The sequence below is a fragment of the Taurulus bubalis genome (genome assembly GCF_910589615.1).
Source record: "Taurulus bubalis genome assembly, chromosome: 11".
In the NCBI taxonomy this organism is placed as follows: Eukaryota; Metazoa; Chordata; class Actinopteri; order Perciformes; family Cottidae; genus Taurulus; species Taurulus bubalis.
The window spans coordinates 2121744-2145801 of NC_136599.1; the positions used below are offsets into that span (position 1 = coordinate 2121744).

Consider the following 24058-nt stretch of genomic DNA (forward strand, 5'->3'; position numbering starts at 1 on the left):
GTTTGGGGGAAGCGGCAGCAGCTGCAGCTGCAGCAGCCCAACAGCAGGCATCCAATCACGTCGCCGCACGAGCCGCTCTTCAACGGCTCCTCCCCCCAGCCCCTCGGAGCCCCGCCCATCTACCGCGACCAGCGACGAGTCAAAGTGACACGCACAAAGTCCTGCGGGCCCTTCCTCCCGGTGCACCAGGGCCAGGCCGAGACCCACGACCCGCCTCTTCCTCCGGCGGCCATCCAGCCAGACCCCCACCCTCACCTGCTGCCACCCAGACCCCCTCACCTGCCGCCCGCCCAGGACGCTCAGCTGGAGGAGGCCACCAGGAGCCTGCACAAGGCCCTCGCCCTGGAAGGTAAGCACCAGCCGCCGCCTGGTCCAGCACCCGGCCGAGACGCACCTGAAGAAACAAGTCCGCCATTAACGCAGTTTGCCATTAAACAGCGAGGCTGCGGTGGATTAGTGAGCAGTGAACCAGGTTACCTGTCCTCCAGGTGTCCTGGCTTCAAGGTGACCTCTGCTCCAGGTGTCCTGGCTTCAAGGTGACCTCTGCTCCAGGTGTCCTGGGCTCTAGGTGTCTTGTAGTCCAGGTGCCTGGGCTCTAGGTGTCTTGTAGTCCAGGTGTCCTGGGTTCTAGGTGTCTTGTAGTCCATGTGTCCTGGGTTCAAGTTGACCTCTGTTCTGGGCTCCAGGTGTCCTGTACTCCAGGTGTCTTGTAGTCCAGGTGTCTTGTACTCCAGGTGTCTTGTACTCCAGGTGACCTGTTCTCCAGGTGCACTGTACTCCAGGTGCATTGTTCTCCAGGTGACCTGTTCTCCAGGCGTCTTGTAGTCCAGGTGTCTTGTACTCCAGGTGTCCTGTACTCCAGGTGTCTTGTAGTCCAGGTGTCTTGTACTCCAGGTGTCCTGTACTCCAGGTGTCTTGTAGTCCAGGTGTCTTGTATTCCAGGTGTCTTGCATTCCAGGTGACCTGTTCTCTAGGTGTACTGTACTCCAGGTGTATTGTACTCCGGGTGACCTGTTCTCCAGGTGTCTTGTAGTCCAGGTGTCTTGTAGTCCAGGTGTCCTGTACTCCAGGTGTCTTGTAGTCCAGGTGTCCTGTACTCCAGGTGTCTTGTACTCCAGGTGTCTTGTACTCCAGGTGACCTGTTCTCCAGGTGTCTTGTACTCCAGGTGTCCTGGAGGCATGAGACAAAGCAGAGGTGGAGGTTACCCGCTAATCTTTGAGGTGTGTGTGTGTGTGTGATCGACAGGTCTCCGGGACTGGTATCTGAGGAACACGATAGGCTCCACCCACCCAAACCAGGCCAACGGAAAGGTCAACACCAAGGTCAATGGGGTCAAAGGTCAGGCCGGAGGGGGAGGAGCTCTACCAAGCAGACGGAGGACTCCTGGTGTAATTCAGCAGGCGGCATATCGGATGGAGACGAGTCATCGTCACGACCTGCAGCCTCACAAGAAGACGCTGCCGCATTCGGCCACGTTCCACGGACACCCACTGCACGGCAGGTAGGAGCCGCTCACCTGCACAGGTACGCTCCGGCTGTGAGAACACCTGTAGCTGACCAGCTGACTCTCTCTCTTTCTCTCAGGTCTGTGGACTCCTTCCCTCCTCAGGCGCAGGAAGACCAGCCGTCTCCCGGAACTCTGGTCTGACTCACTTACCAATCAGGATGCAGACGGACAAATACAACAGACCAATCGGGACGCAGATGGACAGATCCAATGGACCAATCGGGACGCAGACGGACAGGTCCAACGGACCAATCACAACGCAGACGGACAGATCCAACGGACCAATCACAACGCAGACGGACAGATCCAACGGACCAATCACAACGCAGACGGACAGATCCAACAGACCAATCGGGACGCAGACGGACAGATCCAACGGACCAATCGGGACGCAGACAGACAGATCCAACGGACCAATCGAGACGCAGACAGACAGATCCAACAGACCAGTCGGGACGCAGACAGACAGATCCAACGGACCAATCGGGATGCAGATGGACAGATCCAACGGACCAATCGGGACGCAGACAGACAGATCCAACGGACCAATCGGGACGCAGACGGACAGATCCAACGGACCAATCGGGACGCAGACAGACAGATCCAACGGACCAATCGGGACGCAGACAGACAGATCCAACGGACCAATCAGGACGCAGACGGACAGATCCAATTCTCCAATCGGGACGCAGACAGACAGATCCAACGGACCAATCAGGACGCAGACGGACAGATCCAATTCTCCAATCGGGACGCAGACGCACAGATCCACGGACCAACCCCCGGGCCAGCTTGCTGGAACCAGCGCCTCTCTGGACTCTGTGTCCTGCGGGTTCTTCAGGAGAACCAAGAGAACCTGCTTCCCTCTTACTTCACCTTCACCGCCATGACATCACATGGAGGGTGATGATGTCACCGTCCTGTGACCTCAGGGTGGCATCCCAGGTGTTACTGCTCAACCCCAAAGGGTTTCTGGGTTAAAAAAAAAAGAACTGCAGTTTTTTTTTTTACATTTTCTACGTCTTTTATCTGCTCAGACAATCATGACAAAACCAGAGTTTTATATTAACTTTAGATGATGATGATGATGATGATGATGATGATGATGAAGAGGACAGATAATCACCAGCTCAAACCAGTCGACCTTTTAATGACGTTTAAGTGATTAGATCAGGTGACGTGTTTGATCCCTCAGGTGAGTCCAGACAGAAACCAGCAGGTGAGACTCTTCAGGTATTCTTAGTTTGGACTCAACGTCTCTTCCTCCTTTCCTGCACCCTGCGAAGAACCAGTAACACCAGTAACACCAGGACCACCAGTGACACCAGTAACACCAGTGACATCAGGACCACCAGTGACACCAGTAACACCAGGAACACCAGTAACACCAGTAACACCAGGACCACCAGTAACACCAGTGTTGAAGCAGAATATAAATTAGAAAGTTTAAATTGTAATAATTACACTATTTATTTATCTTTACATTATTTATTTATATTATTATTAACATTGTTATTACTTATTCATATATGTATTTTAATTATTTATATTATTATATATTTATAATATTATTTATATTAATAGTATTATTTATCTTATTATATATTTATAGTATTATATATGTATAATATTATTTATATTATTACATATTTATAGTATTATTTATAATATTTAAAATATTTAAAAACACTCAATGAGTTAACAAAGTAAAAGACTACAATTCATTCACTACAATACACTAATTATTGGAGTCAAACACACAAAATAAAACAGAATTAATTAATTAATTAATCAAGTGAAATTACTTTTTTAAATTGATCAGATCCGATCAATATTGATCAGTTCTCAGTAGGAGGTCCTCAATGTGGTCCGGACCACCCGATGTGGTCTGATGGGGTCCAGGTCCAGTGTGAGAGCAATAAGAGGGCCCGGGGTTCCGTGACGGGTTCTGAACCTTTTCAGGATGAAAACCATTTGCGGCGACAATCAGACGATGATAACACAGTGTCGATCGATCGGTTTGTTGATCGGCTGCACTGAGCCCGTTTTGTTTGGAGCTTTAGTGAAACTCTTTTATACAGATGTCCTTGAACTCAACATGAATGAAATGCAACTTTTTTAAATCGTCCGACAGTCTTTGATGACCCACCAAGGCGTTGATTATTGAATTTATTGATTATTGATCAGTTACATGTGTCTCAGTGTTGTGATGTGTCGTTTGTTCTGAGTTAAGTTCTTTAAAATCACAAAAACTCGTCTGAAGCTGCATTCACATTTAAACACTTGAAAAAGATCATTAGGTATATATATATATATATATATATATATATATATATATATATATATATATATGTATATGTGTGTAAAAGGATATGCATGTATATACCTTTACATGTGTGTATATATGTGTATATATACTGTATATATATACACATATATAGGTATATACATATATATGTATAGATATACCTATACATGTGTGTGTGTATATATATATATATATATATATATATATATATATATATATATATATATATATATATATATATATATATATATATATATATATACATGTGTGTATATATATATATGCATGTATAGGTGTATATATATATATATATGTATATATATGTATCTATAAATGTATAGATGCATATATATATATATATATATATATATATATATATATATATATATATATATATATATATATATATGCATCTATACATGTATAGATACACCTATAGGTAGACCTAGGAGACGTCTGATTGGCTGCACTAATTGTCATGTGATCGAGCTACAGAGGATCAGAAAGTCCCAGCATGCACCTCTCCTTACTCACGCCAAAGCAGAACAGAATCCTCAGTGTAACACAGAACCCTGAATACTGCAGTACTAGTAAGTAATACTATGCAGTAACACCAGTAAAACTCTGTACAGACTTCTGAGTATTTAAACAGTATCTGTATGTACCTGAGTTACAGTAGTACTCTACCTGTGTAGTAGTACTCTGTTGTACTAGTACTAGTATGGGGTCCTTCATGTCCAGGACCGACTGATGTCTCCGCCGCGGTGCGTTCAGGGTCACTCTGTACAGTCGTTCTATTTCACTTCATTTTGAAACTTTCCGAAAAATACTTTTCTATCTTTTTTCACTCGTTCTGCTGTTTGATGTGAAAATGTAAATAAACGATTGACATTATGAACAAAAAATGTACTGTATTATTATTGTTATTACTACTACTCTGTTTTATCTCTACAAGCATGAGTTCATATAGGTGTGCTCTCTTTTACTCTTCTGTGGAGGGAGCCTGAACGCCACATGATCAATTTTGATAAAAGGTACTTTTATATTTTAAACCACTTTATTGATCTCTCGCTCCGTATATAGTTATATTTAATTAAAACAATATACATAATATATCAGATTAGTTCTAGTACACGTACTACACACACAGTACTAATACAATACCATGATTTAAATAAGAATACTATACCATGTATACATTAATATCAGTGATATAAATAATGTTTAAGTACATGTGTGGCAGTGTGTAGGAGGGGACTCAGGGAACAGGACCCGGATCTGCAGATCTGGGATCAGATGATCAGGTCTGAGAGCAGATCTGCGATCAGATGACCAGGTCTGAGAGCAGATCTGGGATCAGATGATCCGGTCTGAGAGCAGATCTGGGATCAGATGATCCGGTCTGAGAGCAGATCTGGGATCAGGTTACACTTTGAACTCAACCAGCTTCCTGCTCCGTTAGCTGCTTTTGAAACTCGGGTATAACTTTTTAGTTCGGTTTGGTTTCAGGACCGAGTTTTACGGGACCGGGTTTTACGGGACCGGGTTTTACAGGACCGGGTTTTACGGGACCGGGTTTTACAGGACCGGATTTTACGGGACCGGGTTTTACTCTCCTGGGTTTTAATCTGGACCGCTAGAAGAGGAACACATTACGGTAGGTTAGCTAACGGGAGTTAACGTAACGGTGTTGATCAGAGACCAAAGTTCACCTGAGAGTGATTTAAAGGACGAATATATATTACTATATATATGTATTACTATATATATTACTATATATATATAGTAATATATATATATTACTATATATATTACTATATATATATATTACTATATATATATAGTAATATATATATATATTACTATATATATTACTATATATATGTATTACTATATATATTACTATGTATATATAGTAATATATATACATAGTAATATATATAGTAAAATATATATATTACTATATATGTTACTGTATATATATATTACTATATATATAGAAATATATATATATAGTAATATATATATATTACTATCTGTGTATATATGTATTACTATATGTGTATATATATTGCTATATGTGTATATATATTACTATATGTGTGTATATATATTACTATATGTGTATATATGTATTACTATATGTGTATATATGTATTACTGTATATGTATATATATTACTATATGTGTGTATATATATATTACTACATGTGTATATATGTATTACTATATGTGTATATATATTACTATATGTGTATATATATATTACTATATGTATATATATTTATTACTATATGTGTATATATATATTACTATATGTGTGTATATATATATATATATATATATATATATTACTATATGTGTATATATGTATTACTATAGGTGTATATATATTACTATATGTGTGTATATATATATTACTATATGTGTATATATATTACTATATGTGTATATATATTACTATATGTGTATTACTATATGTGTATATATGTATTACTATATGTGTATATATATTACTATATGTGTATATATATTACTATATGTGTATTACTATATGTGTATATATGTATTAATATATGTGTATTTATTACTATATGTGTATATATATATTACTATATATGTATTAATATATATATATATATATATATATATATATATATATATATACCACTAGAAGAGGAACACATTACGGTAGGTTAGCTAAGAGGTCACGTGTATATATATATATTACTATATATATATATTACTATATATATTACTATATATATATATTACTATATATATATAGTAATATGTATATAGTAATATATATATATATATATTACTATATATATGTATTACTATATATATTACTATATATATATTACTATATATATAGTAATATATATATATAGTAATATATATATATTACTATATGTATTACTATATATATTACTATATATATATTACTATATATGTTACTATATATATATAGAAATATATATATATATAGTAATATATATATTACTATATGTGTGTATATATTACTATATGTGTGTATATATATTACTATATGTGTATATATGTATTACTATATGTGTATATATATTGCTATATGTGTATATATATTACTATATGTGTGTATATATATTACTCTATGTGTATATATGTATTACTATATGTGTATATATGTATTACTGTATATGTATATATATTACTATATGTGTGTATATATATATTACTACATGTGTATATATGTATTACTATATGTGTATATATATTACTATATGTGTATATATATTACTATATGTGTATATATGTATTGCTATATGTGTGCATATATATATATATATATATATATATATATATATATACACATTACGGTAGGTTAGCTAAGAGGTCACGTGTATATATATATATTACTATATATATATTACTATATATATTACTATATATATATAGTAATATATATATATTACTATATATATGTATTACTATATATATTACTATATATATATATTACTATATATATAGTAATATATATATATATTACTATATGTATTACTATATATATTACTATATATATATATTACTATATATGTTACTATATATATATAGAAATATATATATATATATATATAGTAATATATATATTACTATATGTGTATATATATTACTATATGTGTGTATATATATTACTATATGTGTATATATGTGTTACTATATGTGTGTATATATATATTACTATATGTGTATATATGTATTACTGTATATATATTAGGTGTATATGTATTACTATATGTGTGTATTTATATATATATATATATATATATATTACTATATGTGTATATATATTACTATATATATTACTATATATATGTATTACTATATATATTACTATATATATATATATTACTATATATACATAGTAATATATATAGTAAAATATATATATTACTATATATGTTACTGTATATATATATATATTACTATATATATAGAAATATATATATATAGTAATATATATATATTACTATATGTGTATATATGTATTACTATATGTGTATATATATATTGCTATATGTGTATATATATTGCTATATGTGTATATATATTACTATATGTGTGTATATATATTACTATATGTGTATATATGTATTACTATATGTGTATATATGTATTACTGTATATGTATATATATTACTATATGTGTGTATATATATATTACTACATGTGTATATATGTATTACTATATGTGTATATATGTATTACTATATGTGTATATATATTACTATTTGTGTGTATATATATATATATATTACTATATTACTATATGTGTATATATGTATTACTATATGTGTATATATATATTACTATATGTGTATGTCTATATTGCTATGTGTATATATGTATTACTATATGTGTATATATGTGTTACTATATGTGTGTATATATATATTACTATATGTGTATATATGTATTACTATAGGTGTATATATATTACTATATGTGTGTGTATATATATATATATATATATATATATATATATATTACTATATGTGTATATATATTACTATATGTGTATATATATATTACTATATGTGTATATATGTATTACTATATGTGTATATATGTATTACTATATGTGTATATATATATATTACTATATGTGTATATATATTGCTATATGTGTATATATATATTACTATATGTGTATATATGTATTAATATATGTGTATATATTACTATATGTGTATATATATTACTATATATGTATGTATATATATATATATATATATATATATATATATATATATATATATATATATATATATTAGCTAACGGGAGTTAACGTAACGGTGTTTATCAGAGACCAAAGTTCACCTGAGAGTGATTTACAGGACGAAGAGGTCACGTGTATATATGTGTGTATATGTGTGTGTATATATGTGTGTATACATACATACACACATATACTAATGTATCTCTAACATGTGATCTCTGACAGGTGATCTTCCACTATCTGCAGGTGGAGCATCACGCCCGGAGGTCAACATGTTGTTTCCATGACAACAAGGTCCATAGTGGACCCCTCTTGGACCAGGATCAGTCCGGACCCCTGAGCGGCTACTTCCCTCTGATTGGTCACATCTGCTTGTCAGGATGCAGCTGACCTATCAGGAGCTGCAGGCTCAGTGGAGGCGGAGCTCCAGACTCAGGAAGTTGATGGCCGCTCTGTTAGTTGCCTACGGCGTCAAGAAGCTGTCTCCCTATGTTTGGAGGAGGATACAGGTGACACACACACACACACACACACACACACACACACACACACACACACACACACACACACACACACACACACTCTCTGCAGGTAACCCTGGGTGTGTTTGTTTTGTTTTCAGAGGAGAGCAGCAGGTAAACAGCTGGGTGAAGCTAATCTACCTGTGGGCGTGGTCAGCACCTCCAGCTGTGTGGACGACGGAGGAAAGAAGAAGAGAGACAGCAGGTGTGTGTGTGTGTGTGTGTGTGTGTGTGTGTGTGTGTGAGACACATTCTTTCTGGATATTTGTGTTGTTTTTATTGTAAACTCTAGTTGGATTAAAGAGTCGAACCAGAGATAAACCAGTAATAAACTAGAGATAAACCACTCCAGGATGTGGTTCTGGTCTCCTAACCCACTCCAGGATGTGGTTCTGGTCTCCCTAACCCACTCCAGGATGTGGTTCTGGTCTCCTAACCCACTCCAGGATCTGGTTCTGGTCTCTTAACCCACTCCAGGATGTGGTTCTGGTCTCTTAACCCACTCCAGGATCTGGTTCTGGTCTCTTAACCCACTCCAGGATGTGGTTCTGGTCTCCCTAACCCACTCCAGGATGTGGTTCTGGTCTCCCTAACCCACTCCAGGATCTGGTTCTGGTCTCCAAACCCACTCCAGGATGTGGTTCTGGTCTCCAAACCCACTCCAGGATGTGGTTTTGTGTCCTCAGGTCTCCGTCAGTGAACAGGGACTTCCTCCTCAGACTGTCCCGTTTGCTGAAGCTCTTGTTCCCTCGGTTCCTGAGTCCAGAGGTCGGCCTGCTGGTTCTGCACTCCCTGACCCTGATGTCCAGAACCTTCCTGTCCATCTACGTGGCTACTCTGGACGGTCAGCTGTACACATATATACATATATACATACAGTACACATATATACATACAGTACACATATACATATATACACACAGTACACGTGTATGTGTGTACTCAGAGTACTGGTGGTCCTAGGCGTCATCGTGAGGTGCATCGTGCAGAAGGACCCTCAGGCCTTCGGGCTGCAGCTCCTCAAGTGGCTCCTGGTTGCCGTTCCTGCGACCTTCATCAACAGCGCCATCCGCTTCCTGGAAGGTCAGCTGACCCTCAGGTTCAGGAGCCGATTGGTCGACCACGCCTACCAGCTGTACTTCACCAACCAGGTAACACGCACGCACTGTGGGACATTCTATTGGACCGCCCTCATTCTGGGTTCCTGAACGCCTCGTGCCGTGTCCCTGCAGACGTTCTACCACGTCAGCAACATGGACGGCCGGCTGTCCAACCCGGACCAGTCGCTCACCGAGGACATCGCTGTGTTCTCCGCCTCGGTCGCTCACCTGTACTCCAACCTGACCAAACCCATCCTGGACGTGGTGGTGACCTGCTACACCCTGCTGCGCACCGCGCACTCCAAAGGTACACCTGGTGCACCTGGTACACTTTAGTTCCCAAACGTCCCACGCTCATTTTAGTTCCCAAACGTCCCACGCTCATTTTAGTTCCCAAACGTCCCACGCTCATTTTAGTTCCCAAACGACCCACGATCATTTTAGTTCCCAAACGCCCCACGATCATTTTAGTTCCCAAACGCCCCATGCTAATTTTAGATCCCAAATGCCACTCGCTCATTTTAGCTCCCAAATGCCCCACGCTCATTTTAGTTCCCAAACGTCCCACACTCATGTTAGTTCCTAAACGCCCCATGCTTATTTTAGATCCCAAATGCCCCACGCTCATTTTTGATCCCAAATGCCCCATGCTAATTTTAGATCCCGAATGCCCTACGCTCATTTTAGCTCCCAAACGCCCCACGCTCATTTTAGTTCCCAAATGCCCCACGTTTATGTTAGTTCCCAAATGCCGCACGCTCAATTTAGTTCCCAACCACCCCACGTTCATGTTAGTTCCCAAACACCCCACGCTTATTTTACATCCCAAACGCCCCACGCTCATTTTAGTTCCCAAACGTCCCACGCTCATTTTAGCTCCCAAACGACCCACGCTCATTTTAGTTCCCAAACGACCCACGATCATTTTAGTTCCCAAACGCCCCACGATCATTTTAGTTCCCAAACACCCCACGCTTATTTTACATCCCAAACGCCCCACGCTCATTTTTGTCAATTTGTACACCTGGTCCACTTTGTCCAGTTTAAACCTCTGATGTCCTGATGAAGAGTGTGAAGACTGCCCTCTTCCTCTTTGCAGGAGCAAACACCACGTGGCCGGCCGTCATCGCCGGCCTGGTGGTGGCGCTCACCGCCAAAGTGCTTCGCTCCTGCTCGCCTCGATTTGGCCGGCTGGTGGCCGAGGAGGCCAAGAGGAAAGGAGACCTGAGGTACATGCACTCTCGCATCATCGCCAACTCCGAGGAGATCGCCTTCTACGGGGGACACAAGGTGACCGCCCTCTAGTGGACAGACTTCAGATAACTGCTTGGGTGCGCTTGATTCGCAGGTGGAAATGGCCCCGTCCTGATAGTAATAATGAGTGCGGGTGCATTTGATTCGCAGGTGGAGATGGCCCCGCCCTTATAATAATGAGTTTGGGTGCGTTTGAGTCGTAGGTGGTGATGGCCCCGCCCTGCTAGTAATAATGAGTGTGGGTGCGCTTGATTCGCAGGTGGAGATGGCCCAGCTGCAGAGGAGCTACGCGTCCCTGTCCTCTCAGATCCACCAGATCCTGCTGAAGCGCCTGTGGTACGTCATGCTGGAGCAGTTCCTCATGAAGTACGTATGGAGCGCCTCCGGCCTGGTGATGGTCGCCGTGCCCATCATCACCGCCACGGGCTACTCCAGATACGGTGAGTGCAGACCTGCGTGACCTTTGACCCCAGCAGTACCCTCCCAGCCCTATTAACCACTCTCGCGGTGACCTGTGGCCTCAGACTCTGAGGAGGTGAAGCAGGCGGCCCTGCTGATGGAGGAGGAGGAGCTTGTGAGTGAGAGGACGCAGGCATTTACTACGGCCAGAAACCTCCTGAATGCAGCGGCCGACGCCGTGGAGAGGATCATGATCTCATATAAGGAGGTGTACATCTTTAACTCCTCCCACTCCTCTTTAACTCCTCCCACTCCTCTTCCTTTTCCTCCTCTTCCTTTACTTCTCCTGTTTCTCCTACCTCCCCAAACGCCCCACGCTAATTTTAGTTCCCAAACGCCCCACGCTAATTTTAGTTCCCAAACGACCCACGCTCATTTTAGTTCCCAAACGCCCCACGCTCATTTTAGTTCCCAAACGCCCCACGCTCATTTTAGTTCCCAAACGCCCCACGCTCATTTTAGCTCCCAACCGCCCCACACTCATTTTAGTTCCCAAACGCCCCACGCTCATTTTAGTTCCCAAACGCCCCACGCTCATTTTAGCTCCCAAACGCCCTACGCTCATTTTAGTTCCCAAACGCCCCACGCTCATTTTAGTTCCCAAACGCCCCACGCTCATTTTACTTCCCAAATGCCCCACGCTAATTTTAGATCCGAAACGCCCCACGCTTATTTTAGCTCCCAAACGGCCCACGCTAATTTTACCTCCCAAATGCATGTGTCTTCTGACTGGGAGAGTAATTATAAAAGAACGACTAGGATTAGTAGAGCCTGGATTAGTAGAGCCTGGATTAGTAGTGCCTGGATTAGTAAAGCCTGGTGTCCTGCAGGTCACAGAGCTGGCGGGGTACACCTCTCGGGTCTCTGAGATGTTGGACGTGTTTGAGGACGTGACTGAAGGAGTCTACCGTCGCTCTGGCTCAGAGGAGGAGGAGCCAGCAGGAGCTGAGATCCAGCACGGAACCCGACTCACCGGCCGCCTGCAGATCAGAGGTAGAACCACACAGACCAGATCAGAGGTAGAACCACACAATAGAACCAGATCAGAGGTAGAACCACACAGTAGAACCAGATCAGAGGTAGAACCACACAGTAGAACCAGATCAGAGGTAGAACCACACAGTAGAACCAGATCAGAGGTAGAACCACACAGACCAAATCAGAGGTAGAACCACACAGTGGGACCAGATCAGAGGTAGAACCACACAGACCAGATCAGAGGTAGAACCACACAGTGGGACCAGATCAGAGGTAAAACCACACAGTAGAACCAGATCAGAGGTAGAACCACACAGTAGAACCAGATCAGAGGTAGAACCACACAGTAGAACCAGATCAGAGGTAGAACCACACAGACCAGATCAGAGGTAGAACCACACAGTAGAACCAGATCAGAGGTAGAACCACACAGTGGAACCCTAACTCGTATGTTTAAATATATATTGACTCTGCAGGTCAGGTGATCAGTGTGGAGAAGGGGATTCGCTGTGAGAACCTGCCAATCATCACACCCAATGGAGACGTGGTGGTTTCTAGCCTCAATATCCAGGTAACACACACACACACACACACACACACACACACACACACACACACACACACACACACACACACACAGCACGTGATGCAGTGTGTGTGTGTGTGTGTGACCACATGGTGGCAGTGTTGTCTTGTGATACTTGATGTTATCAAAGCTGAATGTACATTTACTGCAGTACTTTACTTCAGTACACATGTGGGGTACTTTTACTGTGTTGTATTAGTACTTTACTATAACAGAGTATTGTAACAGTGTGGTAGTAGTACTTTTATTGAGTACTTGTCAGACTCCGTTCTAGTATTAGAACACGTTAAACGTCAGTAATAATAGTTTTATTGATCCTCTGTCCCGGTGATGTCACCGTGCTACTGAGCATGCTCAGTGCGGTCCTCCTTTCATCCTCATTCTTTCCACTAGTTTTACATTTCTGACTGAGGTCAAAGGTCAGTGCTCATTAGCATTGACTGTGTGTGTGTGGCTGTGGGTGAATGTGTGTGTGACTGTGTGTGTGTGTGTGTGTGTGTGTGAGAGAGAGCACGGACACACAATGGAGGGATTATAGATCGGCATGTTGTGGGTCAGACTGAAGGAAACATGAAGAAGAAGAAGAACATTGATGGAAACAGAATCTCCTCTCTGTCGTCTGATTCGTGACCTTTGACCCCTCTGCTCTGACAGACGCTCTGTGATTGGTCCGTTCTCTCAAATTTCAGGTTCTGCAGTTGCATCAGTTTACGGCTGTTTCTCTCACACGCGCACACACACACACACACACACACACACACACACACACACACACACACACACACACACACACACACACACACACACAGTGTGTTAGTGCTGAACGTTCCGGTTTATGTAGATTTATGTGGAACGAAAGTTCACGAGTTCCGCCTGGAAACCGTGAGCGCTACAGCTGATTGGCTGTGACTTAACCTTGAACTTAAACCTGTAACGTCTGGTCTTCCCGCTGAGGTTTAAAGATGGCGGTTGTGTCTCTCAGGTGGAGGAGAGGATGAATGTGTTGATCACAGGTCCAAACGGATGTGGGAAGAGTTCTTTGTTCAGGATCCTCAGCGGACTGTGGCCGGTTTATGGAGGAGTCCTGTACCGTCCAGACCCACAGTACATGTTCTACATCCCACAGAGGTAACCCAACTAGACCTGAACCAGTCCTGACTAGACCTGAACCAGTCCTAACTATAGACCTGAACCAGTCCTGACTAGACCTGAACCAGTCCTAACTATAGACCTGAACCAGTCCTGACTAGACCTGAACCAGTCCTAACTATAGACCTGAACCAGTCCTGACTAGACCTGAACCAGTCCTGACTAGACCTGGACCAGTCCTAACTATAGACCTAAACCAGTCCTAACTATAGACCTGAACCAGTCCTGACTAGACCTGGACCAGTCCTAACTATAGACCTAAACCAGTCCTAACTATAGACCTGAACCAGTCCTGACTAGACCTGGACCAGTCCTAACTATAGACCTAAACCAGTCCTAACTATAGACCTGAACCAGTCCTGACTAGACCTGGACTAGTCCTAACTAGACCTGAACCAGTCCTGACTAGACCTGAACCAGTCCTAACTATAGACCTGAACCAGTCCTAACTAGACCTGAACCAGTCCTGACTAGACCTGAACCAGTCCTAACTATAGACCTGAACCAGTCCTAACTAGACCTGAACCAGTCCTAACTAGACCTGAACCAGTCCTAACTATAGACCTGGACCAGTCCTAACTATAGACCTGAACCAGTCCTAACTAGACCTGGACTAGTCCTAACTATAGACCTGAACCAGTCCTAACTATAGACCTGAACCAGTCCTAACTAGACCTGAACCAGTCCTAACTAGACCTGGACCAGTCCTGACTAGACCTGAACCAGTCCTAGCTAGACCTGGACCAGTCCTGACTAGACCTGAACCAGTCCTAACTAGACCTGGACCAGTCCTAACTAGACCTGAACTAGTCCTAACTAGACCTGAACCAGTCCTAACTAGACCTGGACCAGTCCTAACTATAGACCTGGACCAGTCCTAACTATAGACCTGGACCAGTCCTAACTATAGACCTGAACCAGTCCTAACTATAGACCTGAACCAGCCCTAACTATAGACCTGAACCTGTCCTGACTATAGACCTGAACCAGTCCTGACTATAGACCTGAACCAGTCCTAACGAGACCTGAACCAGTCCTAACGAGACCTGAACCAGTCCTAACTATAGACCTGAACCAGTCCTAACGAGACCTGAACCAGTCCTAACGAGACCTGAACCAGTCCTAACTATAGACCTGAACCAGTCCTAACTATAGACCTGAACCAGTCCTAACGAGACCTGAACCAGTCCTAACTATAGACCTGAACCAGTCCTAACTATAGACCTGAACCAGCCCTAACTATAGACCTGAACCAGTCCTAACTAGACCTGAACCAGTCCTAACTATAGACCTGAACCAGCCCTAACTATAGACCTGAACCAGTCCTAACTATAGACCTGAACCAGTCCTAACTATAGACCTGAACCAGTCCTGACTATAGACCTAAACCAGTCCTAACGAGACCTGAACCAGTCCTAACTATAGACCTGAACCAGTCCTAACTATAGACCTGAACCAGCCCTAACTATAGACCTGAACCAGCCCTAACTATAGACCTGAACCAGTCCTAACTATAGACCTGAACCAGTCCTAACTATAGACCTGAACCAGTCCTAACTAGACCTGAACCAGTCCTAACTATAGACCTGAACCAGTCCTAACTAGACCTGAACCAGTCCTAACTATAGACCTGAACCAGTCCTAACTAGACCTGAACCAGTCCTAACTATAGACCTGAACCAGTCCTAACTAGACCTGAACCAGTCCTGACTATAGACCTGAACCAGTCCTAACGAGACCTGAACCAGCCCTAACTATAGACCTGAACCAGTCCTATCTAGACCTGAACCAGTCCTAACTATAGACCTGAACCAGCCCTAACTATAGACCTGAACCAGTCCTAACTATAGACCTGAACCAGTCCTAACTATAGACCTGAACCAGCCCTAACTATAGACCTGAACCAGTTCAAACTATAGACCTGAACCAGTCCTAACTATAGACCTGAACCAGTCCTAACTATAGACCTGAACCAGTCCTAACTATAGACCTGAACCAGTCCTAACTATAGACCTGAACCAGTTCAAACTATAGACCTGAACCAGTCCTAACTATAGACCTGAACCAGTCCTAACTATAGACCTGAACCAGCCCTAACTATAGACCTGAACCAGTTCAAACTATAGACCTGAACCAGTCCTAACTATAGACCTGAACCAGTCCTAACTATAGACCTGAACCAGTCCTAACTATAGACCTGAACCAGTCCTGACTATAGACCTGAACCAGTCCTAACGAGACCTGAACCAGTCCTAACTATAGACCTGAACCAGTCCTAACTATAGACCTGAACCAGTCCTGACTATAGACCTGAACCAGTCCTGACTATGATATCTCTAGTGGGGTAATATGGTACAATGAGCTCTCTAGTACTGTACTAATACTGCAGTAATGAAGTAGTACTGTGTTAATACTGCAGTAGTGCTGTACTAGTACTGCAGTAGTACTGTACTAGTACTGTATTACTGTTCTAGTACTGCAGTAGTACTGTAGTAATGCAGTAGTACTGTAGTAGTACTGCAGTAGTACTGTACTAGTACTGTATTACTGTACTAGTACTGCAGTAGTACTGTACTAGTACTGTAGTAATGCAGTAGTACTGTAGTAGTAATGCAGTAGTACTGCCGCAGTACTGTAGTAGTACTCTAGTGCTGCAGTAGTACTGTAGTAGTACTGCAGTAATGCAGTAGTAGTACTCTAGTACTGCAGTAGTACTGTGTCCTCCAGGCCCTACATGGCAGAGGGGACCCTCAGAGATCAGGTGATCTACCCGGACTCGGTGGAGGAGATGGTCCAGAGAGGAGTCACAGATTCGGGTCTGGAGGAGATCCTCAGGACGGTCCACCTGCTCTACATCCTGGACCGAGAGTCCGGTCAGTGTGTGCTGAGTGGTAGTACTCGTACTAGTAGTACTGTTAGAGTGTAGTACTACTGGAATACTGTGTCTCCAGGTTGGGAGTCGGTCAGCGACTGGAGAGACGTTCTGTCTGGAGGAGAGAAACAGAGGATGGGGATGGCTCGCATGTTCTACCACCGGTACTTCATATTATGCTGCACAGTATCACTTATGTGTATATATATATATGTGTGTATACAAATATAAATATATATATATATAACCCCCCCCCTCTCTCAGCCCGCGGTACGCTCTGCTGGACGAGTGCACGAGCGCCGTCAGCATCGACGTGGAGGGAAGGATCTTCCAGGCTGCAAAGGATGCTGGGATATCCCTGCTGTCAATCACACACAGACCCTCTTTGTGGTCAGTACACACACACACACACACACACACACACACACACACACACACACACACACACACACACACACCTACACTTACATACACACACACACACATCTACACACACACACCTACACACGCACATACACACACATCTACACACACACACACCTACACGCACACACACACACGCACACACACACCTACACACACGCGCACACAGACATACACACACCTACACACAGATAGTAGACACACACACATCTACACACACTTCCTCACACACACACGCACCCACACGCACGCACACACACACACACACACACACACACACACACACCCACACACACACACACACACACACACACACACACACACACAGATAGACACACACACATGTACATAATGTTTGTGTTAACAGACTCATCTTTATTGGCATGTATGTGTGTTATAGAGACTGTTAGAGGGTTATTGATTATTGACTGTTAGAGGGTGATTTATTATTGGTTATTGATTATTGATCGTGTCCCCCAACAGGAAGTACCACTCTCACCTGCTTCAGTTTGATGGAGAAGGAGGATGGAAGTTTGAGCCTCTGGATGCGTCCACCCGTCTCTCTCTGCAGGTGTGTGTCTGGAAACCACTTCCTGTCATGTGACCTCGTTCTTTCTAGGGAAAACTTTATGATCAGTAATAAATATAAACAGCCAATCAGTGGCTTCCGTCAGTGTCATGTGACTCATTCAACCTTGTGTGTTTCCTGTTTCAGGACGAGAAACACCGTCTGGAGAATCAGCTGTCCGGGATTCCCAAGATGCAACAGAGACTGACTGAGCTGTGTGTCCTGCTGGGGGAGAGACAGGAGGAGACAGAGGGGTGAGACAGGAGGAGACAGAGACAGGGTGAGACAGGAGGAGAGAGAGGGTGAGACAGGAGGAGAGAGAGAGAGGGTAAGACAGGATTAGAGAGAGGGGTGAGACAGGAGGAGAGAGAGAGGGTGAGACAGGAGGAGAGAGAGGGGTGAGACAGGAGGAGAGAGAGAGGGTGAGACAGGAGGAGAGAGAGAGGGTGAGACAGGAGGAGAGAGAAGGGTGAGACAGGAGGAGACAGAGGGGTGAGACAGGAGGAGACAGAGACAGGGTGAGACAGGAGGAGAGAGAAGGGTGAGACAGGAGGAGAGAGAGAGGGTGAGACAGGAGGAGAGAGAGGGGTGAGACAGGAGGAGAGAGAGGGGTGAGACAGGAGGAGAGAGAGGGGTGAGACAGGAGGAGAGAGAGAGGGTGAGACAGGAGGAGAGAGAGGGGTGAGACAGGAGGAGAGAGAGAGAGAGGGTGAGACAGGAGGAGAGAGAGAGGAGGAGAGAGAGAGGGTGAGACAGGTGAATGCAGCATAATTCAAACCGATAAGTGATCAATGATCATTGGATCAATCACTCTTCTCAGCGCTGTGATTGGCTGCTTACTGATCCACGCGGGTGACCGACGCTCAGCACTGTACCTGAACACATCCTGATGTCCGTTTCCATGGTTACACTGCAAACAGGAAGTGGGCGGAGTCACAGACATGATTCTGTCACATGACTCAGGTTCACTGTGCCAATTTAAATATTTTATTGTTTTTAAAATCTATAAATCTATATTTTATCTATATGATGATGATGATGATGATGGTGATGAAAACCTTTATATGTCCACTGCTTTTCAAAATAAAGTTAACATGAATCAACAAAAACAGAAAACAAATGGTTTGGCCTTTTGTATCAAAGTGTTTTATAAATATTTATATTTCTGATGAAGAGTGATCAATATCAACTTTAGATTGAAGTTGGTGGAAAGTAACATATTCAGTAGTATATTCAGAGGTACTTGTACTTTACTTGAGTATTCATACTTGTACTGACAGATACTGGTGACTTTTCAGAATAAGAGCTCACGAACCAAATCTGATGATCCGTTAAAACCTCCAACACTAAAGTAGAAATGAGTACTTTATGAAGTATTTATGTACTTTATGACATATTAATGTACTTTATGAAGTACTTTTGTACTTTAGTTAAGTAATCAGTGATCACTAAAACACTGAGTAGTTTATGATACTTTATGACATTAATGGACTTTATGATAGTATTAATGTACTTTACGAAGTCATCAGTGATCTGAATACTCAATCGCTAAAATACTGAGTACTTTATGATAGTATTATTGTACTTTATGATAGTATTGATGTACTTTATGATAGTATTGATGTACTTTATGATAGTATTATTATACTTTATGAAGTATCAATGTACTTTATGATAGTATTGATGTACTTTATGAAGTATTAATGTACTTTATGATAGTATTGATGTACTTTATGATATTATTGATGCACTTTATGATAGTATTATTGTACTTTATGATAGTATTATTATATTTTATGAAGTATTAATGTACTTTATGATAGTATTGATGTACTTTATGATAGCATTATTGTACTTTATGATAGTATTATTATACTTTATGATAGTATTATTATACTTTATGATAGTATTAATGTACTTCATGATAGTATTGATGTACTTTATGATAGTATTATTGTACTTTATGATAGTATTGATGTACTTTATGATAGTATTGATGTACTTTATGATAGTATTATTATACTTTATGAAGTATCAATGTACTTTATGATAGTATTGATGTACTTTATGAAGTATTAATGTACTTTATGATAGTATTGATGTACTTTATGATAGTATTGATGCACTTTATGATAGTATTATTGTACTTTATGATAGTATTATTATATTTTATGAAGTATTAATGTACTTTATGATAGTATTGATGTACTTTATGATAGCATTATTGTACTTCATGATAGTATTATTATACTTTATGATAGTATTATTATACTTTATGATAGTATTAATGTACTTCATGATAGTATTGATGTACTTTATGATAGTATTATTGTACTTTATGATAGTATTATTATATTTTATGAAGTATTAATGTACTTTATGATAGTATTGATGTACTTTATGATAGTATTAATGTACTTTATGATAGTATTATTATACTTTATGAAGCATGAATGTACTTTATGATAGTATTGATGTACTTTATGATAGTATTAATGTACTTTATGATAGTATTATTATACTTTATGAAGTATGAATGTACTTTATGATAGTATTAATGTACTTTATGATAGTATTATTATACTTTATGAAGTATGAATGTACTTTATGATAGTATGAATGTACTTTATGATAGTATTATTATACTTTATGAAGTATTTATGTACTTTATGATAGTATTATTGTACTTTGTGAAGAATGAAAACAGGAAGTCTTCGTTTGTGTAGTAGTAAAAGTAAATGACGTCACAGATGTAATCCCGGCGCTATTCTTTTTAAAACCTCTCGTGATGTAATGTTTGTACTTTTCTGTTGGACCGTTTCCTCATAGCTTTCCTGACACGTGATGCAGCAGGTTGTCGGTTCCATTCCCCGCCGGGGGGCGTTCGGAAAGCCTCCCGGCGCCGCGCGGAGCGGGGCGGGGTCTCTGTCGGGACCTGTTGTGCGGCTCTCGGTGCGGATCCTGCAGGTCTGCGTCTCTGCTGCTGGACTCTGCGGGGTTTCTGGACGTCTCACCGGACCGGTTGGACCCTCGCGGACCGGAAGAGCTGACCGCCGAGCTCAGGTGAGTCTGACCCGGATCCTCCTGACCCCTCTGGACTGCAGCGGTCCCGAGCTGCAGCTGCTCGTGTCCGACACCAGACTCCTTTAGAGGCGCGCCTCTTGCATGTCCTCGTGCTGGTGTCGCCTCCAGCGGCGGAGAGAAACCACTGAATGCGTTTTACGGAACATGTCGACACGTTCGTTCGTTCGGCCGCAGCTTCTTTTGCGGAAAGCCGAGTCTTCACGAACGGTTCCGAAGTCTGGAGGAGCGGAATAAACAATGTAATGACTGAGTTACGACTTAAATACGCTTTTTTAAATTAGTTTCGTTCGTTTTGCGTGACAGTTTGTGTGTGTGTGTGTGTGTGTGTGTGTGTGTGTGTGTGTGTGTGTGTGTGTGTGTGTGTGTGTGTCGGGTGTTCCCAGCCTGTCCTGGCACGGCTCAGCCCGCAGCCCCATACTGAATAGCTGACATTCCAACACACACACACACACACACACACACACACACACACACACACACACACACACACACACACACACACACACACACACACACACAAGAAGAAGAACCTGCTTGCGTTCAGGCTCAAAAAGCGATTTTCAGTTTCTCAGTAAACATATTGTTTAATTTTAATAATAATAATGTTCTTTGAAGTGGAGATTTTTCTTCTTGTTGATTTAATGGATCCATAAAAGGTCTGATCCAGGTGAGCCCCTAAGACCAGTGACACTCTAAGACCAGTGACCCCCTAAGACCAGTGACCCCCATAGACCAGTGACCCCCTAAGACCAGTGACCCCCTAAGACCAGTGACACTCTAAGACCAGTGACCCCCTAAGACCAGTGACCCCCATAGACCAGTGACCCCCTAAGACCAGTGACCCCCATAGACCAGTGACCCCCCTAAGACCAGTGACCCCCCTAAGACCAGTGACCCCCATAGACCAGTGACCCCCATAGACCTATGATCCCCCTAAGACCAGTGACCCCCATAGACCAGTGACCCCCATAGACCAGTGACCCCCATAGACCTGTGATCCCCCTAAGACCAGTGACCCCCATAGACCTGTGATCCCCCTAAGACCAGTGACCCCCATAGACCAGTGACCCCCATAGACCAGTGACCCCCCTAAGACCAGTGACCCCCCTAAGACCAGTGACCCCCTAAGACCAGTGACCCCCCTAAAACCAGTGACCCCCCCTAAGACCAGTGACCCTCTAAGGCCCGATCCCAATACTGTGGGGATTACTGTGTAGTAATGAACACAATATGAATACTAATGAACAATAACAATACTAATGAACAATAATAATGAACAATACCAATGCTAATGAACAATAACAATAAAAACAATAACACTACTAATGAACAATAACAATAAAAACAATAACAATTATAATGAACAATAACAATAAAAACAATAACAATTATAATGAACAATAACAATAAAAACAATAATACTAATGAACAATAACAATAAAAACAATAATACTAATGAACAATAACAATAAAAACAATTCCAATACTAATGAACAATAACAATAAAAACAATACCAATACTAATGAACAATAACAATGAAAACAATAACAATGCTAATGAACAATAACAATAAAAACAATACCAATACTAATGAACAATAACAATAAAACCAATAACAATTATAATGAACAATAACAATAAAAACAATAATCCTAATGAACAATAACAATAAAAACAATTCCAATTATAATGAACAAAAACAATAAAAACAACAATACTAATGAACAATAACAATAATAATGAACAATAACAATACTAATGAACAATAACAATAAAAACAATAACAATACTAATGAACAATAACAATAAAAACAATACCAATGCTAATGAACAATACCAATAATAATGAACAATAACAATACTAATGAACAATAACAATAAAAACAACAACAATACTAATGAACAATAACAATAAAAACAATACCAATGCTAATGAACAATAACAATAAAAACAATAACAATACTAATGAACAATAACAATAAAAACAATACCAATGCTAATGAACAATAACAATAAAAACAATAACAATACTAATGAACAATAACAATAAAAACAATAACAATACTAATGAACAATAACAATAAAAACAATACCAATGCTAATGAACAATAACAATAAAAACAATTCCAATACTAATGAACAATACCAATAAAAACAATAACAATTATAATGAACAATAACAATAAAAACAATAATACTAATGAACAATAACAATAAAAACAATTCTAATACTAATGAACAATAAAAACAATAACAATTATAATGAACAATAACAATAAAAACAATAATACTAATGAACAAAAACAATAAAAACAATACCAATACTAATGAACAATAAAAACAATAACAATTATAATGAACAATAACAATAAAAACAATAATACTAATGAACAAAAACAATAAAAACAATACCAATACTAATGAACAATAACAATAAAAACAATAATACTAATGAACAAAAACAATAAAAACAATAATACTAAT

General features: G+C 40.7%; 1 protein-coding gene across 1 annotated transcript; it reads left to right on the forward strand.

The window, feature by feature from the left end:
• Positions 1-8958: 8958 nt before the first annotated feature.
• On the forward strand, positions 8959-19557 carry abcd1 (ATP-binding cassette, sub-family D (ALD), member 1; the record flags this gene model as incomplete). The annotated part of the gene is made up of 16 exons (XM_079226720.1): positions 8959-9087; positions 9201-9304; positions 9786-9943; positions 10063-10250; positions 10332-10506; positions 11299-11489; positions 11713-11893; positions 11978-12120; positions 12743-12905; positions 13367-13461; positions 14459-14604; positions 17353-17498; positions 17577-17661; positions 17762-17891; positions 18408-18491; positions 18636-19557. 16 exons carry the CDS (start codon positions 8959-8961, stop codon positions 18744-18746), a joined length of 2229 nt encoding a protein of 742 aa, XP_079082846.1. The 3' UTR covers positions 18747-19557.
• Between the last annotated feature and the right edge of the window lie 4501 nt (positions 19558-24058).